Source organism: Cervus elaphus, chromosome 5 (assembly GCF_910594005.1).
Source record: "Cervus elaphus chromosome 5, mCerEla1.1, whole genome shotgun sequence".
NCBI classification, from domain to species: Eukaryota; Metazoa; Chordata; class Mammalia; order Artiodactyla; family Cervidae; genus Cervus; species Cervus elaphus.
In genome coordinates this window covers 106708515-106721485 of record NC_057819.1, presented here as the reverse complement: position 1 = coordinate 106721485, position 12971 = coordinate 106708515, and the positions used below count along the sequence as shown (strand labels likewise).

Genomic DNA, 12971 nt, shown 5'->3' with positions numbered 1-12971 from the left:
CTCTGACTTTCCTGCTGTGTGACCTGGGGCAACTCACTGCCTCTCTCTGAGCCTCTTTCCTGACCTGGGAATTGGGGATGGTAACAGGACCCAACCTGTGAGCTGCAGAGCATGCAGAGCCTTCCCGAGCTCAGCGCAGTAGGGGCAGCTCCCTGGGACCCAACTGGGGGCAGGGCCACTACCTGCCTGCTGGGCTTCCCGTGGGCATGGCTCTAGCTTCCCCATGGTAGCCACAGGCCACCAGCAACGGGGAGGGGCCGGGAGCCAGGCACAAGGAGTGCCCACCCCTGGCAGGGAGCAGGCTGATTGACCCTGGGTCAGCTGGAACCCCCATAGCATCTGTGAACTCGGTGGCAGGCTCAGAGAGGACTGATGACTACCGGATGGCCTGGTAAAATGGAGGAAGTCCCCGGAGGCCAGGTCTTTGCTCACACCTCCTGTAGGCCCTATCCTGGCAATGACATTTTGCTCCGTTGAGATTAGTTGGGCCTGCCTAGAACCTTTTTGGCATCCTTGGACTCCTGCTGGCTTGAGGTGCCCCTGGCTGGCCTAGATGCTTTCAGCTTAGCCTGGGAGCTCCAAGCTGCCCTAATCATTGGCAGCCCAACCTTGGAGCTCTGGGCTGGCCTGGGCATCCCTGACCAGTCTCAGGGTTTCCTCCACATCTGGCTAGCCTCATCCTTGCTCCAATTCCTACCCGCCAGGTTTGTGTCTGATCACGGGCGGGGTGGCTTCCAGGCCGTGTGTCAGCATCGCCTCATGCAGGCCATGGTCTCTGGGGCTGCCCGCACCTTCCCTCCGACTCAGCTTGAGTGGACAGCCACCCAGGAGAAGGCCGGCATGGCACTGGATGTGGGCTGCTTCAATGGTGAGCTGCCCTACCCTGCCTCCCATGGAGGGGCAGCAGAGCCTGGGGTTAGGAGAAGCTGGGTGGCCCTGCTGTGAGCAGCCTGGAGAGAGGTCAGAGTGGGGGCGAGGGGTCAGGACCTGGACCGGGGCTGGGAGCAGGGCCGTGAGGATGCACAGTCAGGGCCCAGGACGAGAGTGGGGAGGTGGCAGGACCGGCCGCAGATGCTTGGGGCTGAGCCCCACACTCATTGCTGCCCAGGTGACCAGTTCTCCTGCCCGGTGCACTCCTGGAGTACAGGGGAGGAGGTGGCCGGAGACATTCTGAGGCACAGGTTGGCTCCTGGGATGCCCTGCCCAGCACACCCTTGCACACCCGGGAGGGAGGAGGTGGGAGCGGGAGGCCAGGTCCCCCAATCCCAGAGGGTCTGCTCCAGTCGTGTGTCTGGCTCCATCCAGGGTCTCCCCGGGCGGTACCTCCTGGCGCCATCCCTCATTCCCATCCCTCCACATGCTATTACCAGGGGGCTGGTCGACGGCTGGAGAGGCTGGACGGTGGCCATGAAGAACGGGGTCCAGTGGGCAGAGCTGGCCGGCCATGACTACGTGCTGGACCTGGTGTCAGACCTCGAGCTGCTCAGGGAGTTCCCTCGACGGAAAGCCTACTTCCTCGTGGGTGCAGAGGGGCCCCCGGCCTGCAGGGGAGGCCTCAGGTAGAGGTGGTCTCTCCCAGCCTGAGGCCCCCTTCCTGCATGTGGCTGTGAGCTGAACTTGAACTTCGAGGTCTTCAGGGAGGGGGCCTACCTTCAAAGGGAGAACTCCGGGGCACAGAGGAGGGTCTGCCGGGGGGCTCAGCTACTGTGTGCCCCATCCCCCAGGGTGTTCGGGAACAGCTGGGACTCGGACGATGACGCACCCACCAGGCCCCAGCACCAGGGGCTCATGCCTGTCGTGGCTGACTCCGATGGGTACTGCAGCCACAATGAGAACGGTACAAATGGGGAGACTGAGCCTCAGAGAGGGACAGTGACCCTCCAAGATCCACCAGCAGTGGCCGCTGTCTCTGGTGGAGAGGGAGCCTGGGGGTGGGAGGGGTGATCAGCAAGAGGAAAGAACTTGACTTTCTCCCAACCCCACCAGACTTGGACAGCCTTGGAGAGCCTGCTGTGCCCCACAAGGGGCTGGACTGCTACCTGGACAGCCTCTTCGACCCCGTGCTGTCCTACGGGGACGCGGTAGGGACGCAGGGGGCCTTTGAAGGCCACAGCAGGGCGCGTGCACAGGAGCCTCTTGCAGCCGGGCCCTGGGGTGGCTGGAGGGGGGCCCCTGGGAGGAGGTGGTGGTGGTGTCAGGTGCCCGTTGCCTTGGAGTCTGGGGAGCATGGCATTGGGGCAGTCACTTGAGCCATCTGCCCCAGGACCTGGAGAAGCCAACAGCCATTGCCTACCGCATGAAAGGGGGAGGCCAGCCTGGTGGAGATGGCAGCAGCAGCACTGAAGGCCCCCCCAGGAGACCCCCAGAGCCAAAGCCAAAGCCAAGTCAGTGCCTACTCCAGGTCGGGTTCAGGGTTGGGCTCAGCGGGTCCCCACGGCGCTCAGGGCAGCTTCAGCCTAGAAGAGAGGCAGCCTCAGGCTTGGGGGGTGAGCTGGCAGGGCAGGCAGGGTAGGGAATTCCCACCCCTACCGCCCTCATCTCTGGATCTGTGCCCCCTGACCTGGTCACCCCAGTTCCAGGCCTGGACGCCTCCACGTTGGCCCTGCAGCAAGCCTTCATCCACAAGCAGGCCGTGCTGCTGGTGAGTGCCAGGGGACTGGGATATCCTGCTGGGGGGCCTTGTGGGGCCCAAGCCTGGGCCTACCCACTCACCCCAACTCTCCGCAGGCCCGGGAGATGACCCTGCAGGCCATGGCGCTCCAGCAGCAGCCCCTGAGTCCCACCCCGAGACCCTTTCCCCCAGAGGTGAGCCTGGGCCCCCATGAGTACTATGTTGACCCAGGGCATCGCTGCACCTCTCTGAACCAGGAGCCCCTTCCGCCTCTCCTGGGCCAACGTGGGGTTCCTGAGAGCAGACTGATGTGACCTAGGAAGCCCTCCTCACACTTTGCTCTCTACAGAAACCCTTAGCGCCAGAGGCCCGGCCAAAGGTCATAGGCACTGGACCCCCGGCCAAGCCCGTGCTCCTGCGCTCTGCTCCGAAGCCTGTGGCCCCCGCCCCTCTGGCCAAGGCCCCGAGGCCTCCCACCAAGCCCGTGGCTGCCCCCATTCTGCCTCAGGGCTGGGCTTCTCCAGAAAGCAGTGAGTGTCCTGTTGCAACAAGAGCTTCCCAAGATGGGACGGGAGGGTGGATTCACCTGTCCCCTATACCATGCCCCGCCACAGCCTCGCCCTGCCTGGAGCCGGTCCGGTCCTCGACCCTCAACTCGGAGCACTTCCCACAACCCACGCAGCAGATCAAGGACATCGTCAGGCAGCACCAGCAGCTGCCGCGGGGGGGCCGGCCCGAGGCCCTCAGGTCAGCCCACCCACCCAGCCCTCTGGCCTTCTTGTGTGGCTGCCGCCCCCCCGCCACCCCCCGCTGTGTGCCCGTCTGCTGGGCTCACCGCACTCTGCCCAGCAGCCTTTAGGGAGTATCTGTTCACCCAGGTAGTCCAGATGAGACCCCCCCCCCAGGGCAGAGGGAGGCCAGGACCGCTCTCTAGGAGTTGTGTGTGACCCCCTGCCTGTCTCTGGTCCTCTTGGGGTTATCATGTACAGTGATGGGGGGAGAGGAAGTTCCTGGGTGGGACTGTGTGGCTGTGAAGAGGAGGCTCAGCGTCCCGCTCCCCAGGAAGGACGGCGGGAGGGTGTTTGTAAAGCGGCCCGATCCCCATGAGGAGGCCCTGACGATCCTGAGGGGGCAGATGGGCCCCCCAGCGGCAGCACCTGGCACCCAGGTGAGGGGCTGGGGCTGGCGGGGCCCAGGCAGAACAGAAGACAAAGGGGGGCCTCTGGGGGAGCCTCTGTGTACTGTGGTGGGCCGTCTTTGTGGGGACAGGTCCCCAGAGAGGCCGTGGCCTTGGTGAAGCCAGTGACCAGCACACAGCGGCCATCCGTGGGACCCACTCCAGGTGAGGGCCAGGAGGGAGGTAGAGGCCGGAGGGCAGGTGTCTGAATGCAGGAGTTAGTCAGTGTGAGCACAGGTGAGTCTTGGTCTGCATGATGTGGTGGTGTGTGTGTGTCCATGTCCCTGGGCCTGTGTGGACACACTGTGGATGTTTGTGCAATTGTATCAGCATTTTCATGGCAGTGATTTCAGGCCAGGCCCACTCTAAATCCTCACTCAGACTCTCCAACACAGTACTGTCTGTGCCCGTAGACATTACAGATGAGAATACAGACACAGAGAGGTTAAGTGACTCACTCAAGATCACACAGCTCTTAAGTGTCAGACCAGGGACAGAATCCCAGGCCTCCTGACATCACAGCTAGAGTCGTAACCTCTGCATCTCCTGCCTTATGGTGGCCACAGTGATCGTAACAGATCAGTCAGTTCCCATCCACCCGCCAATGACATTCCAGCAGCCCCTGGGATGAGCCCCAGGCTCTTCACTGTGGCCCACCCCCAGCCTCACCTCCTCCTGCTCCCTGCCCCGGGGCTCTCTGCTCCTCACTGTTTCTGGGTTTGCCAGAATTCAGTCCTGCCGCAGGGCCTTCATCCTTGCTGTTCCCCCTGCTGAGAATGCTCTTCTCAGAAGATCCTTGCATGCCCGGCCCCTTCTCATCATGAAGTCTCAAATCTCACCTCCTCAGGGAGGTCTGCCCAACTGCCAAGATCATAGGCCCCTCACAGACCAGCCCCCAGATTTTCCCAGGCCGCCATTTGATTTCTGCCCCAGCTTCCAGCACCGAGAGCTCTGTCCTTTCCGAACTGTCTGTTTCGCCCACCTTACCAGGGCCTTCCTCCCGGCAGCGCCTGGTCTCTGCTGCTCCGGGTTCCCCCGGCCCCTACCCCCACCCCCACTGCATTAGGACTGCAGAGCTGGGTCTCTGTGGGAGGAAGGCAGGGCTGAGAGAGTGTGCCCATGTGCCTGCGTGATCAGGTGTGTCTACCCACGAGGCAGGAGGAGGCCCCTCTGCTCCAACCTCGCCCTCCCTGGGCCCTGCCTCCCCAGCGCTGCCCTCGCGGTCGCTGGAGCCTCCTGAGGATCCCGTGCAGACACAGCTGCACCGCCTCCCGAACCCCGACTTCTATGGCTACCGGGACGCCCCCTGGCAGATCTTCCTGCGCAAAGAGGTGCTGGGGCCCTACCAGGGCTGGAGGGGGCGCAGGGCCTGACGGGCAGGGGAGCGGGTCACAGCGCAGCTGATGAGGAGCGCGGAGCCTCATGGCAGCCCCGCGCTGCAGGTGTTCTACCCCAAGGACGACCACAGCCACCCCGTGCAGCTGGACCTCCTGTTCCGCCAGGTGAGGGCCTGTCTCGCCTCCCAGCCTCTAGTGGCAGCACGGCCAGCAGGCGTGTGGATCAGCCATCTGCCAAGCCTCCTACTTGGGTTTGGGGTCCTTGCCAGCAGTGAGGACAGGGAGCTGGTCTGCTGCACCCCCTGCTGTGGATGGGCTTGGAGAGCCCCCATCCCATCTAAGCAGGCTCACGGCTGGGTCTGAGCTCATGGGGCCCAGGGTCCACCCCAAGATCCCCTGTGTGGATCAGGAGACTAGGGCCTGAGGAAGGTAGAGATGAGACGGGTGAGGGTCCTCAGAAGTGGGGTCTGATTTACAAGGTGCCCTCACTGCGTGGAAAGCCCCCCATCCCCAGTCATCCTGACACAGTCCAGCCTGGGCTCCAGGTTCAGGGCACCCCACAGCATCCCGCCTTACGCCCCTCCTGCAGGTCCTGCACGACACACTGTCCGAGGCCTGCCTACGCATCTCCGCGGAGGAGCGGCTCCAGATGAAAGCCCTGTTTGGTACTGCGGGGTGTGGGGAGGGAGGGGCAGCCTGCTGGAGCCCCTGCCACCCTGTCTGCTCTGCTCCTGGCCTCTCCCCTGGGCCCGGCTGCAGGTCTGGGTTGGGCTATACTGGCCCGGCTGCAGTCCCCACTGTCCTGTCTGTGGATATCAATTTCCCAGTATGGATGCTAGGAACGCAGTGGTCTGACACCTCCTTGCTGAGGGTCAGCCTCCCCTCCATGCACTGCGGGTCAGCAGGGTAGCGGGCCCCGGTCCTGACCCGACCCGTGTCCCTTAGCCCAGAACCAGCTGGACACGCAGCGGCCCTTGGTGACAGAGAGCGTGAAGCGGGCCGTGGTCAGCACTGCCCGGGACAGCTGGGAGGTCTACTTCTCCCGCCTCTTTCCTGCCACTGTAAGATCCCCCTGCCTGTCCCCCTGCCCACCCTCTGCCTGCCCAGGGGCTCCGGGAATGAGCCTGTAAGACCCTCACGTGCCCCTTGTCCCCTCCCCAGGGCAGCGTGGGCACCGGGGTGCAGATGCTGGCTGTGTCCCACACGGGCATCAAGCTCCTGCGTGTGGTCAAGGGCAGCCACGAGGCGAGTGGGCAGCTGCAGGTCCTGCGCACCTACAGGTGAGCGGCAGGCCGGGGGGAGGGGTGACGCAGGGTGTGGGCAGGGCGAGGGCTGGCAGGACTCAGGGCCGGGGCTGGCACCAGCACTTCCTTCACATACCAACTCGCTCAATGGCCAGTGGCTGAGTACAGTCAGCTCTCTGTTCACAGGCTTCACATCTGCGGATTCAACCAATGGTGGATGGGAAATGCTCAGAAAAAAAAATTCCAGAAAGTTCCAAAAAGCAAAACAAATTTTTCACTCACTGGCAACTATTCCCATAATATCTATCTTGCTTTTATAACTATCTATACAGCGTTTACACTGAATTCCCTGATAGCTCAGTTGGTAAAGAACCCACCTGCAATGCAGGAAACCCTGGTTTGATTTCTGGGTTGGGGAGATCCCCTGGAGAAGGATAGGCTACCCACCCCAGTATTCTTGGGCTTCCCCTGTGGCTCAGCTGGTAAAGAATCTGCCTGCAGTGTGGGAGATCTGGGTTTGATCCCTGAGTTGGGAAGATCCCCTGGAGAAGGGAACGGCTACCCACTCCAGTATTCCGGCCTGGAGAATTCCATGGACTACAGTCCATGGGGTCACAAAGAGTCGGACACGACTGAGCGACTTTCACTCCACTTCACTTCAAATGTTAAGAGTAATCTAAATGGGATGTGTGTAGGTTATATGTAAATACCAGGTCATCTTATGGGAGGGACTTGAGCACCCATGGATTTGGTTGCCCTCCAAGGGTCCTGGAGCCAGTCCCCCACAGATACCAAGGGATGACTGTACCTACCAAGTGCCTGGTTCTATGCCAAACCCTTTAATCAAGGAAACAGGCTCAGAGAGAGATGTTGCTTGTCTTAGGTCACACAACCAGGCAGTGGTGAGCTGGGAGCCAGTACCCCATCCCCAGCTTGGACACTCCCGAAGTCCCACCCCAGAGCCTACTGAGGGCAGGGCTACCGTATGTGAACAGCCAAGTGCAGATGCTTGAGTGTGAAACCTTCCTGCATCCTCTGACCCCTCCCTCCCAGCAGCCCACAGTCCCTTATGCCACACAGCACGGGGAGTCTCAGGCATCAATGAGGTGCAGGCTCCTTCCTTCCAGAGAATGAGCATTTGCTTAGTGAAAGAGATTTGTGGGTAAAATCTTGGGGGGTTTTACCCAGATCAAGAGGCAGAAAAATAAATAAAAGACAAAGTGTGGGGCTGCTGGGAGGTTGTGGGTTCACAGAGTGATGGGCAGGGCACTGGAGCCGCGGGCAGGAGGGGAGGGGAGGCAGGCAGGGGCCAGAGGTGCAGACTGTGGTGGGGGGCGTCCCTCTGGCCGTGGTGTCCTGCCTCATGCCACCTCCTCCTCCTCCAGCTTTGCGGACATCCTGTTTGTGACCATCCCCTCCCAGAACATGCTGGAGTTCAACTTGGCCAGTGAGAAGGTCATTCTCTTCTCAGCCCGAGCTCACCAGGTCAAGACCCTGGTGGATGACTTCATCCTGGAGCTGAAGAAGGTCAGGGCCTTCCTGCAGATGCCTGCAGCAGGCTGAGGGCCCAAATGTACCAGTCACGCCCATCTGGGAGGCGTGGATGCACCTGTGTGTCTGCGACTGTGTCTGCAGGCTCTTGCTCGAGCTCTGCCTTCCAACCTGGGGCCTGTGCCCCTGCTGCCGGCCTCTCCAGGGTCCTTCACTTAGGCCTCTGGACTCCGCAGCAGCCGCGTTCCTCCCCTCCTGCAGGGGCTGCACTGCCCATCACTGACCGCCCCGTGACCACATCCAGCCCCACGCTTCCTCCAGACTGGGCAGTCCCCAGGCCTGGCACCTGGCCTCAGCCCTGAGGCTGTGGGAGGGGTAGGGGTGGGTCAGGCCTGTGACCCTGCTCTTACAGCCTGTGTGTGGGGCAGGGGAATGGGCCCTGGCCTCTGGGAGGAGGGCATGGGCCCACAGCTCTCACCCAGCCCCTGGCTGACGCAGGACTCGGACTACGTGGTCGCTGTGAGGAACTTCCTGCCTGAGGACCCTGCGCTGCTGGCCTTCCACAAGGGCGACATCATCCACCTGCAGCCCCTGGAGCCGCCTCGACTGGGTCAGTGCCAGGGTGGGACGGGGTGTGAGCACGGGGGTGGCGGGGTGGGGGCCTCCCCGGCGGGTACTGACACGGGCCCGGCTTGCAGGCTACAGTGCGGGCTGTGTGGTCGGCAAGAAGGTGGTGTACCTGGAGGAGCTGCGGCGCCGGGGCCCTGACTTCGGTGGGTACCCTGGGACCCCCGTTCAGCTGTCCAAGCTGCCAGACCTGGACACCCCAAACAGAGCAGATGTGCCATGCGGGTCCTGAGATCCCCAAGGGTCTTGCCAGGTTGTAGCTGTTATGACGGCCATGCAGCCCAGCCCCTGTCCACACATCGGGCTGACGGGTTTCTGTGGACATTACTGCCTCTGTGTCATGGCCCAAAGGTCCACAGGCGCTGCGTTCTCCTCTCTGCAGACCCCTACTCCAGCCTGCCACTGAGAGGCCGCCTCCCCTTCCCTGAGCCAGTGTCCTTCTGTCCTCCTCCGTAACTGGCCCCATGGCATACCTCCCTCCCTGGCTCTGTACCCCCCTGTTCCCCAGATGAGACCCTCTCACTGCTCAGACCCTATCCGCCCCTAGGCTGGCGGTTTGGGACCATCCACGGCCGCGTGGGCCGCTTCCCTTCTGACCTGGTGCAGCCCGCGGCTGCCCCTGACTTCCTACAGCTGCCTGCCGAGCCAGGCCGGGGCCGCGCTGCCGCCGTGGCCGCCGCCGTGGCCTCCACTGCCGCTGCACGGGAGGTGGGCCGCAGGAGGGAGGTGAGAACGTGGCGCTGGTCAGAGGAGCGGACACAGCAGTGGGGTTGGCCTGACTGTCGAGGTGGAGGGGAGTGGGGTCAACCAAGGGCAGGCCATCCTGGGACTGGGCAGCCTGGTAGGGCCAGCCAGACGTGTGACCTGAGGGATGTGAGCCGCCAGATGTGACCGGAGGTGGCTGGAGGTGTGGCCAGTCAGGTAGGGTGGATGGGGTCAGTGGAAGAGTTAAGTGACCAGGCCAATGGGGCAGGACCAGCCTGGGGTGGCCAGACGGTGAATCCACTTTCAACGGGGCAGGGCCTGGTGAGTGGACCAGGATGGGTCCTGTGGTGGCACAGAGCTCGCTAGGGTGAAGGGAGATAAAGTGGGAGGGATAAGGTCAGCTGGACCAGGCCATTGGGGAAGCAGTGAGGCCACATGGGGCAAGGCGGGTGGGGGCAGGCGGAGAGGGTCTGTGCACAGTCAGCCTGGGCTGGCGTTGGGCGGGCTCTGACCAGTGGGAATAGCAGACAGCCTTCTTACAGGGCCCCCCAGTCAGAGCTGGCTCCATGGACCGTGGGGAGGATGGCCTGGCTCTTCTACCATACACAATGCTCGAGTTTGCCCAGAAGTACTTCCGAGACCCTCAGAGGAGACCCCAGTGAGTGGTGGCCCGCCCTGAGGAGGGTCCTTCTGGGGTGGTGCTTTTCCCAGCCCCCCAAGCAGGAGGCCTCAGATCTGGGAGGGAATGAGAAACCCCGGGAGGCAGGCTTGTCTGCAGCCTCTGCCTCAGGGGCCTTGCTGCCAGGTGGGCTGATGCTGGGTCCAGCACACTTCGTGTGGGAGAGGCTGTCTCAGAGGCAAGACTGATCAGTAGCATCCACTTCCCCTTGCAGGGATGGCCTCAGGCTGAAATCTAAGGAGGGTCGGGAGTCCAGAACCTTGGAGGACATGCTTTGCTTTACGAAGGTGCCCAGCCCCAGGTCCCTCTGAAATGGCCATACAAGAGTGCATCCCAGGTCCATGGGCCAAACAGCCTTGTCCTCAGTGGGACCCCCGCCACTGGGTACCCCCCGAAGGCCTGGGTTCCTCCGAAAGGAAGTGTCTCATCTTCTCAAGGGTCCACCCGCCGCCTTCTGTGGTGTGGACCCTTCTGTTGTTAAGATAGGACCTTCCCCCTCCCCTTTCCTCCCCTCCCCCTCTCCTCCCCTCTCCTTTCCTCCTGCCATGACCCAATTCCTCTCCCCACAGACCCCGCTCCAGGACTCCCTCATTGAGCTCAGTGACAGCAGCCTCAACAAGATGGCCACAGACATGTTTCTAGGTGTGGGGATGGGACAGCGGCCAGGGCCCCGGGCAAGGAGGGATGCTGCACTGTGACCCCTGGTGACCACCACCCCTTCCCTCGGATGTGGGAGGAGAGGAGGAGCCCCCTTCCCCCTACCTGCCCTAGCCATAGCCTCTGGGGGAGGGGTCCAACCCGGGGTTCCTGGTGGGCGGGCAGCTGGGAGGCCGGTGGCTGAGTGGGACAGTGTTTCCTGCAGCTGTGATGCGATTCATGGGGGATGCCCCACTGAAGGGCCAGAGTGAACTGGACGTGCTGTGCACCCTCCTGAAGGTCAGTCCAGCCCCTACAGGAGCTCCCTTGCCTGCCCATCTGTCAGCCGGGGCTGCAGCCTTTGGGGTGGGAACCATGTGGCCCAACGAGGAGTGCATCCCGCTAGTGGGGAGGGTTCTGGGGAGGGGACGCCAGGTCTGTCTTCAGGAGCCCACTGTGTTCCTGTGGGCATGTGACCTGTGACCTGGCCCGCCCTCCCACAGCTGTGCAGGGACCATGAGGTCATGCGGGACGAGTGTTACTGCCAGGTCGTGAAGCAGATCACAGACAACACCAGCACCAAGCAGTGAGTGTCCTCCCCTCCCCACCATTTCCTGCTCTGGAGGGGCCAGGTCAGCCTCCCATCTCCCAGCCTCTGCCCTCCCGACTCTCTCCTCGCCTCGTCCTCCCCTCACGCCAGAGACAGAGCACATATGTTTGAAATTGCTTGGTTTGGGACAAGCCCTTTCTGGTCTCTGAGCTTCAGTCTCCTCATCTGTCAAATGCACTGATAATGGGTGAGTCCAGGTTCTTGGTTGCAAGTGACAGGAACCCAGTAAAGTCGGGTTTAAGCAAAAGAGGGTTCAGGTAACTGAAAAGTCTAACAGAGGACTTTAGGCATAGCTGGATCTAGGTGTCATCAGGAAGCAGTCTTTCTCTGTACCCTGGACCTGTTTTTCTATGTGTTGATATTACTCCCAAGCAATATATCTTATAGACTGGCAAGATGATAGCTCTGGGGGGGCATTCCCCAGCTCAGCAATCAATCCCAGGCAAAGAAAGACTGATTCAATATTTGTAGCAAAAATCCCCAAATCCAGCCTTATTGGCCTGTCTTGGTCCCATGGGCATCCCTGAGCCAACCACAGTGGCTGGAGGATACAGAGCTCTGATTGGCTAGACCTGGGTCATGTGCCTGTTCCCAGACCAATCACCACAGCCAGAGGGAGGATGAACTCTAATTGGCCAAGCCTGGCTCCCATTTTTTATTGTTGTTCAGTTGCCAAGTCATGTCTGACTCTTTGCAACCCCATGGACTGTAGCAGGTCAGGCTTCCCTGTCCTTCACCATCTCCCAGGGTTTGCCCAAGTTCATGTCCACTGACATGAACCAGTCACTTTAGCCAGGGGCTTCAGGGTTCTAACTGGCCAGTCCTGGCTCTCATGGGTACATATGTGCATGCTAAAGTCACGTCAGTCGTGTCTGACTCTTTGTGACCCCATGGACTGTATAGCCCGCCAGGCTCCTCTGTCCATGGGATTTTCCAGGCAAGAATACTGGAGTGGGTTGCCATGCCCTCCTGCAGGGGATCTTCCGACCCAGGGATTGAACCTGCGACTCATGTCTACTGTACTGGCAGGCGGGTTCTTTACCGCTAGAGCCACCTGGGAAGTCCCCTGGCCCTCATACCCACAGGGACCTGGGGAGGGGTGGTTGGTTTCCCAAAGGAAGCCCAAGTGCTGCCCCTGGACACCAGAGGTTCCCACAAGTGAAACCCTGGAGCCAGGGCAGCATAAAGGTAAGCGTCCGTGTCTCGCACATGACTAGCACATGGCGGGGCCCAAAGCCTGTACTGCTCTTGTTAGCAGTGGGCCACCCTCCTGTCCACCTGCTCGTGTCCCCCAGGAATTTCAGAACCACTCAGCGCGTCCTCCTGCCCCTCCCACCCAGTCTTACTTGCCTCCAGCTCTGCACAGGGTCCCTGGCCCCCCTTCAGGGACCATTGCCCAGAGAGATGCCCCCCCCAGGAAGACTTGTTCTCTGTGCACATTGGGTATGTCAGGGGTTTCACCCCCTCCCTTCCCTCCCACCCTCCCTCCCACCCAGAATCCCCAACAGAATGCACCTTTGGTGTGACTCTGTGCCCACCGGCCCTGCTCTCACTGGGCAGGGGCAGGGGGCATCCTCAGGAGACGAGCCTGGCGGGTGGGGAGACTCCTGGTGTGGCTGCAGAGCAGTGGCCACTGCGATGGAGCCCGTGTGTTCTCGCAGGGACAGCTGCCAGCGAGGCTGGAGGCTGCTGTACATCGTGGCCGCCTACCACAGCTGCTCTGAGGTCCTCCAGCCGCACCTCACCCACTTCCTCCAAGACGTGAGCCGGACCCCGGGCCTGCCCTTCCAGGGTGAGGGGCGAGCAAGTGGGGACCCAGGGCCAGGGGCTTGTCTGCACCATACAACGACTGGC

General features: G+C 61.8%; 1 protein-coding gene across 1 annotated transcript in view; it reads left to right on the top strand.

Annotated features, from left to right (window-relative positions):
• The window catches only part of MYO15A (myosin XVA), a 46834-nt gene that overhangs the window by 22904 nt on the left and 10959 nt on the right, over positions 1-12971 (top strand). The window contains exons 30-56 of the mRNA XM_043900940.1: positions 705-868; positions 1109-1181; positions 1371-1559; positions 1725-1912; positions 1987-2081; positions 2264-2384; positions 2574-2641; positions 2728-2805; positions 2961-3141; positions 3226-3358; positions 3674-3779; positions 3881-3953; positions 4998-5119; positions 5231-5290; positions 5715-5790; positions 6071-6186; positions 6287-6405; positions 7755-7896; positions 8359-8470; positions 8559-8633; positions 9035-9213; positions 9735-9850; positions 10086-10158; positions 10441-10513; positions 10734-10807; positions 11011-11093; positions 12779-12909. Of these exons, the coding sequence (XP_043756875.1) occupies positions 705-868; positions 1109-1181; positions 1371-1559; positions 1725-1912; positions 1987-2081; positions 2264-2384; positions 2574-2641; positions 2728-2805; positions 2961-3141; positions 3226-3358; positions 3674-3779; positions 3881-3953; positions 4998-5119; positions 5231-5290; positions 5715-5790; positions 6071-6186; positions 6287-6405; positions 7755-7896; positions 8359-8470; positions 8559-8633; positions 9035-9213; positions 9735-9850; positions 10086-10158; positions 10441-10513; positions 10734-10807; positions 11011-11093; positions 12779-12909 (3020 nt within the window). The remainder of the gene's footprint in view (positions 1-704; positions 869-1108; positions 1182-1370; positions 1560-1724; positions 1913-1986; positions 2082-2263; positions 2385-2573; positions 2642-2727; positions 2806-2960; positions 3142-3225; positions 3359-3673; positions 3780-3880; positions 3954-4997; positions 5120-5230; positions 5291-5714; positions 5791-6070; positions 6187-6286; positions 6406-7754; positions 7897-8358; positions 8471-8558; positions 8634-9034; positions 9214-9734; positions 9851-10085; positions 10159-10440; positions 10514-10733; positions 10808-11010; positions 11094-12778; positions 12910-12971) is intronic.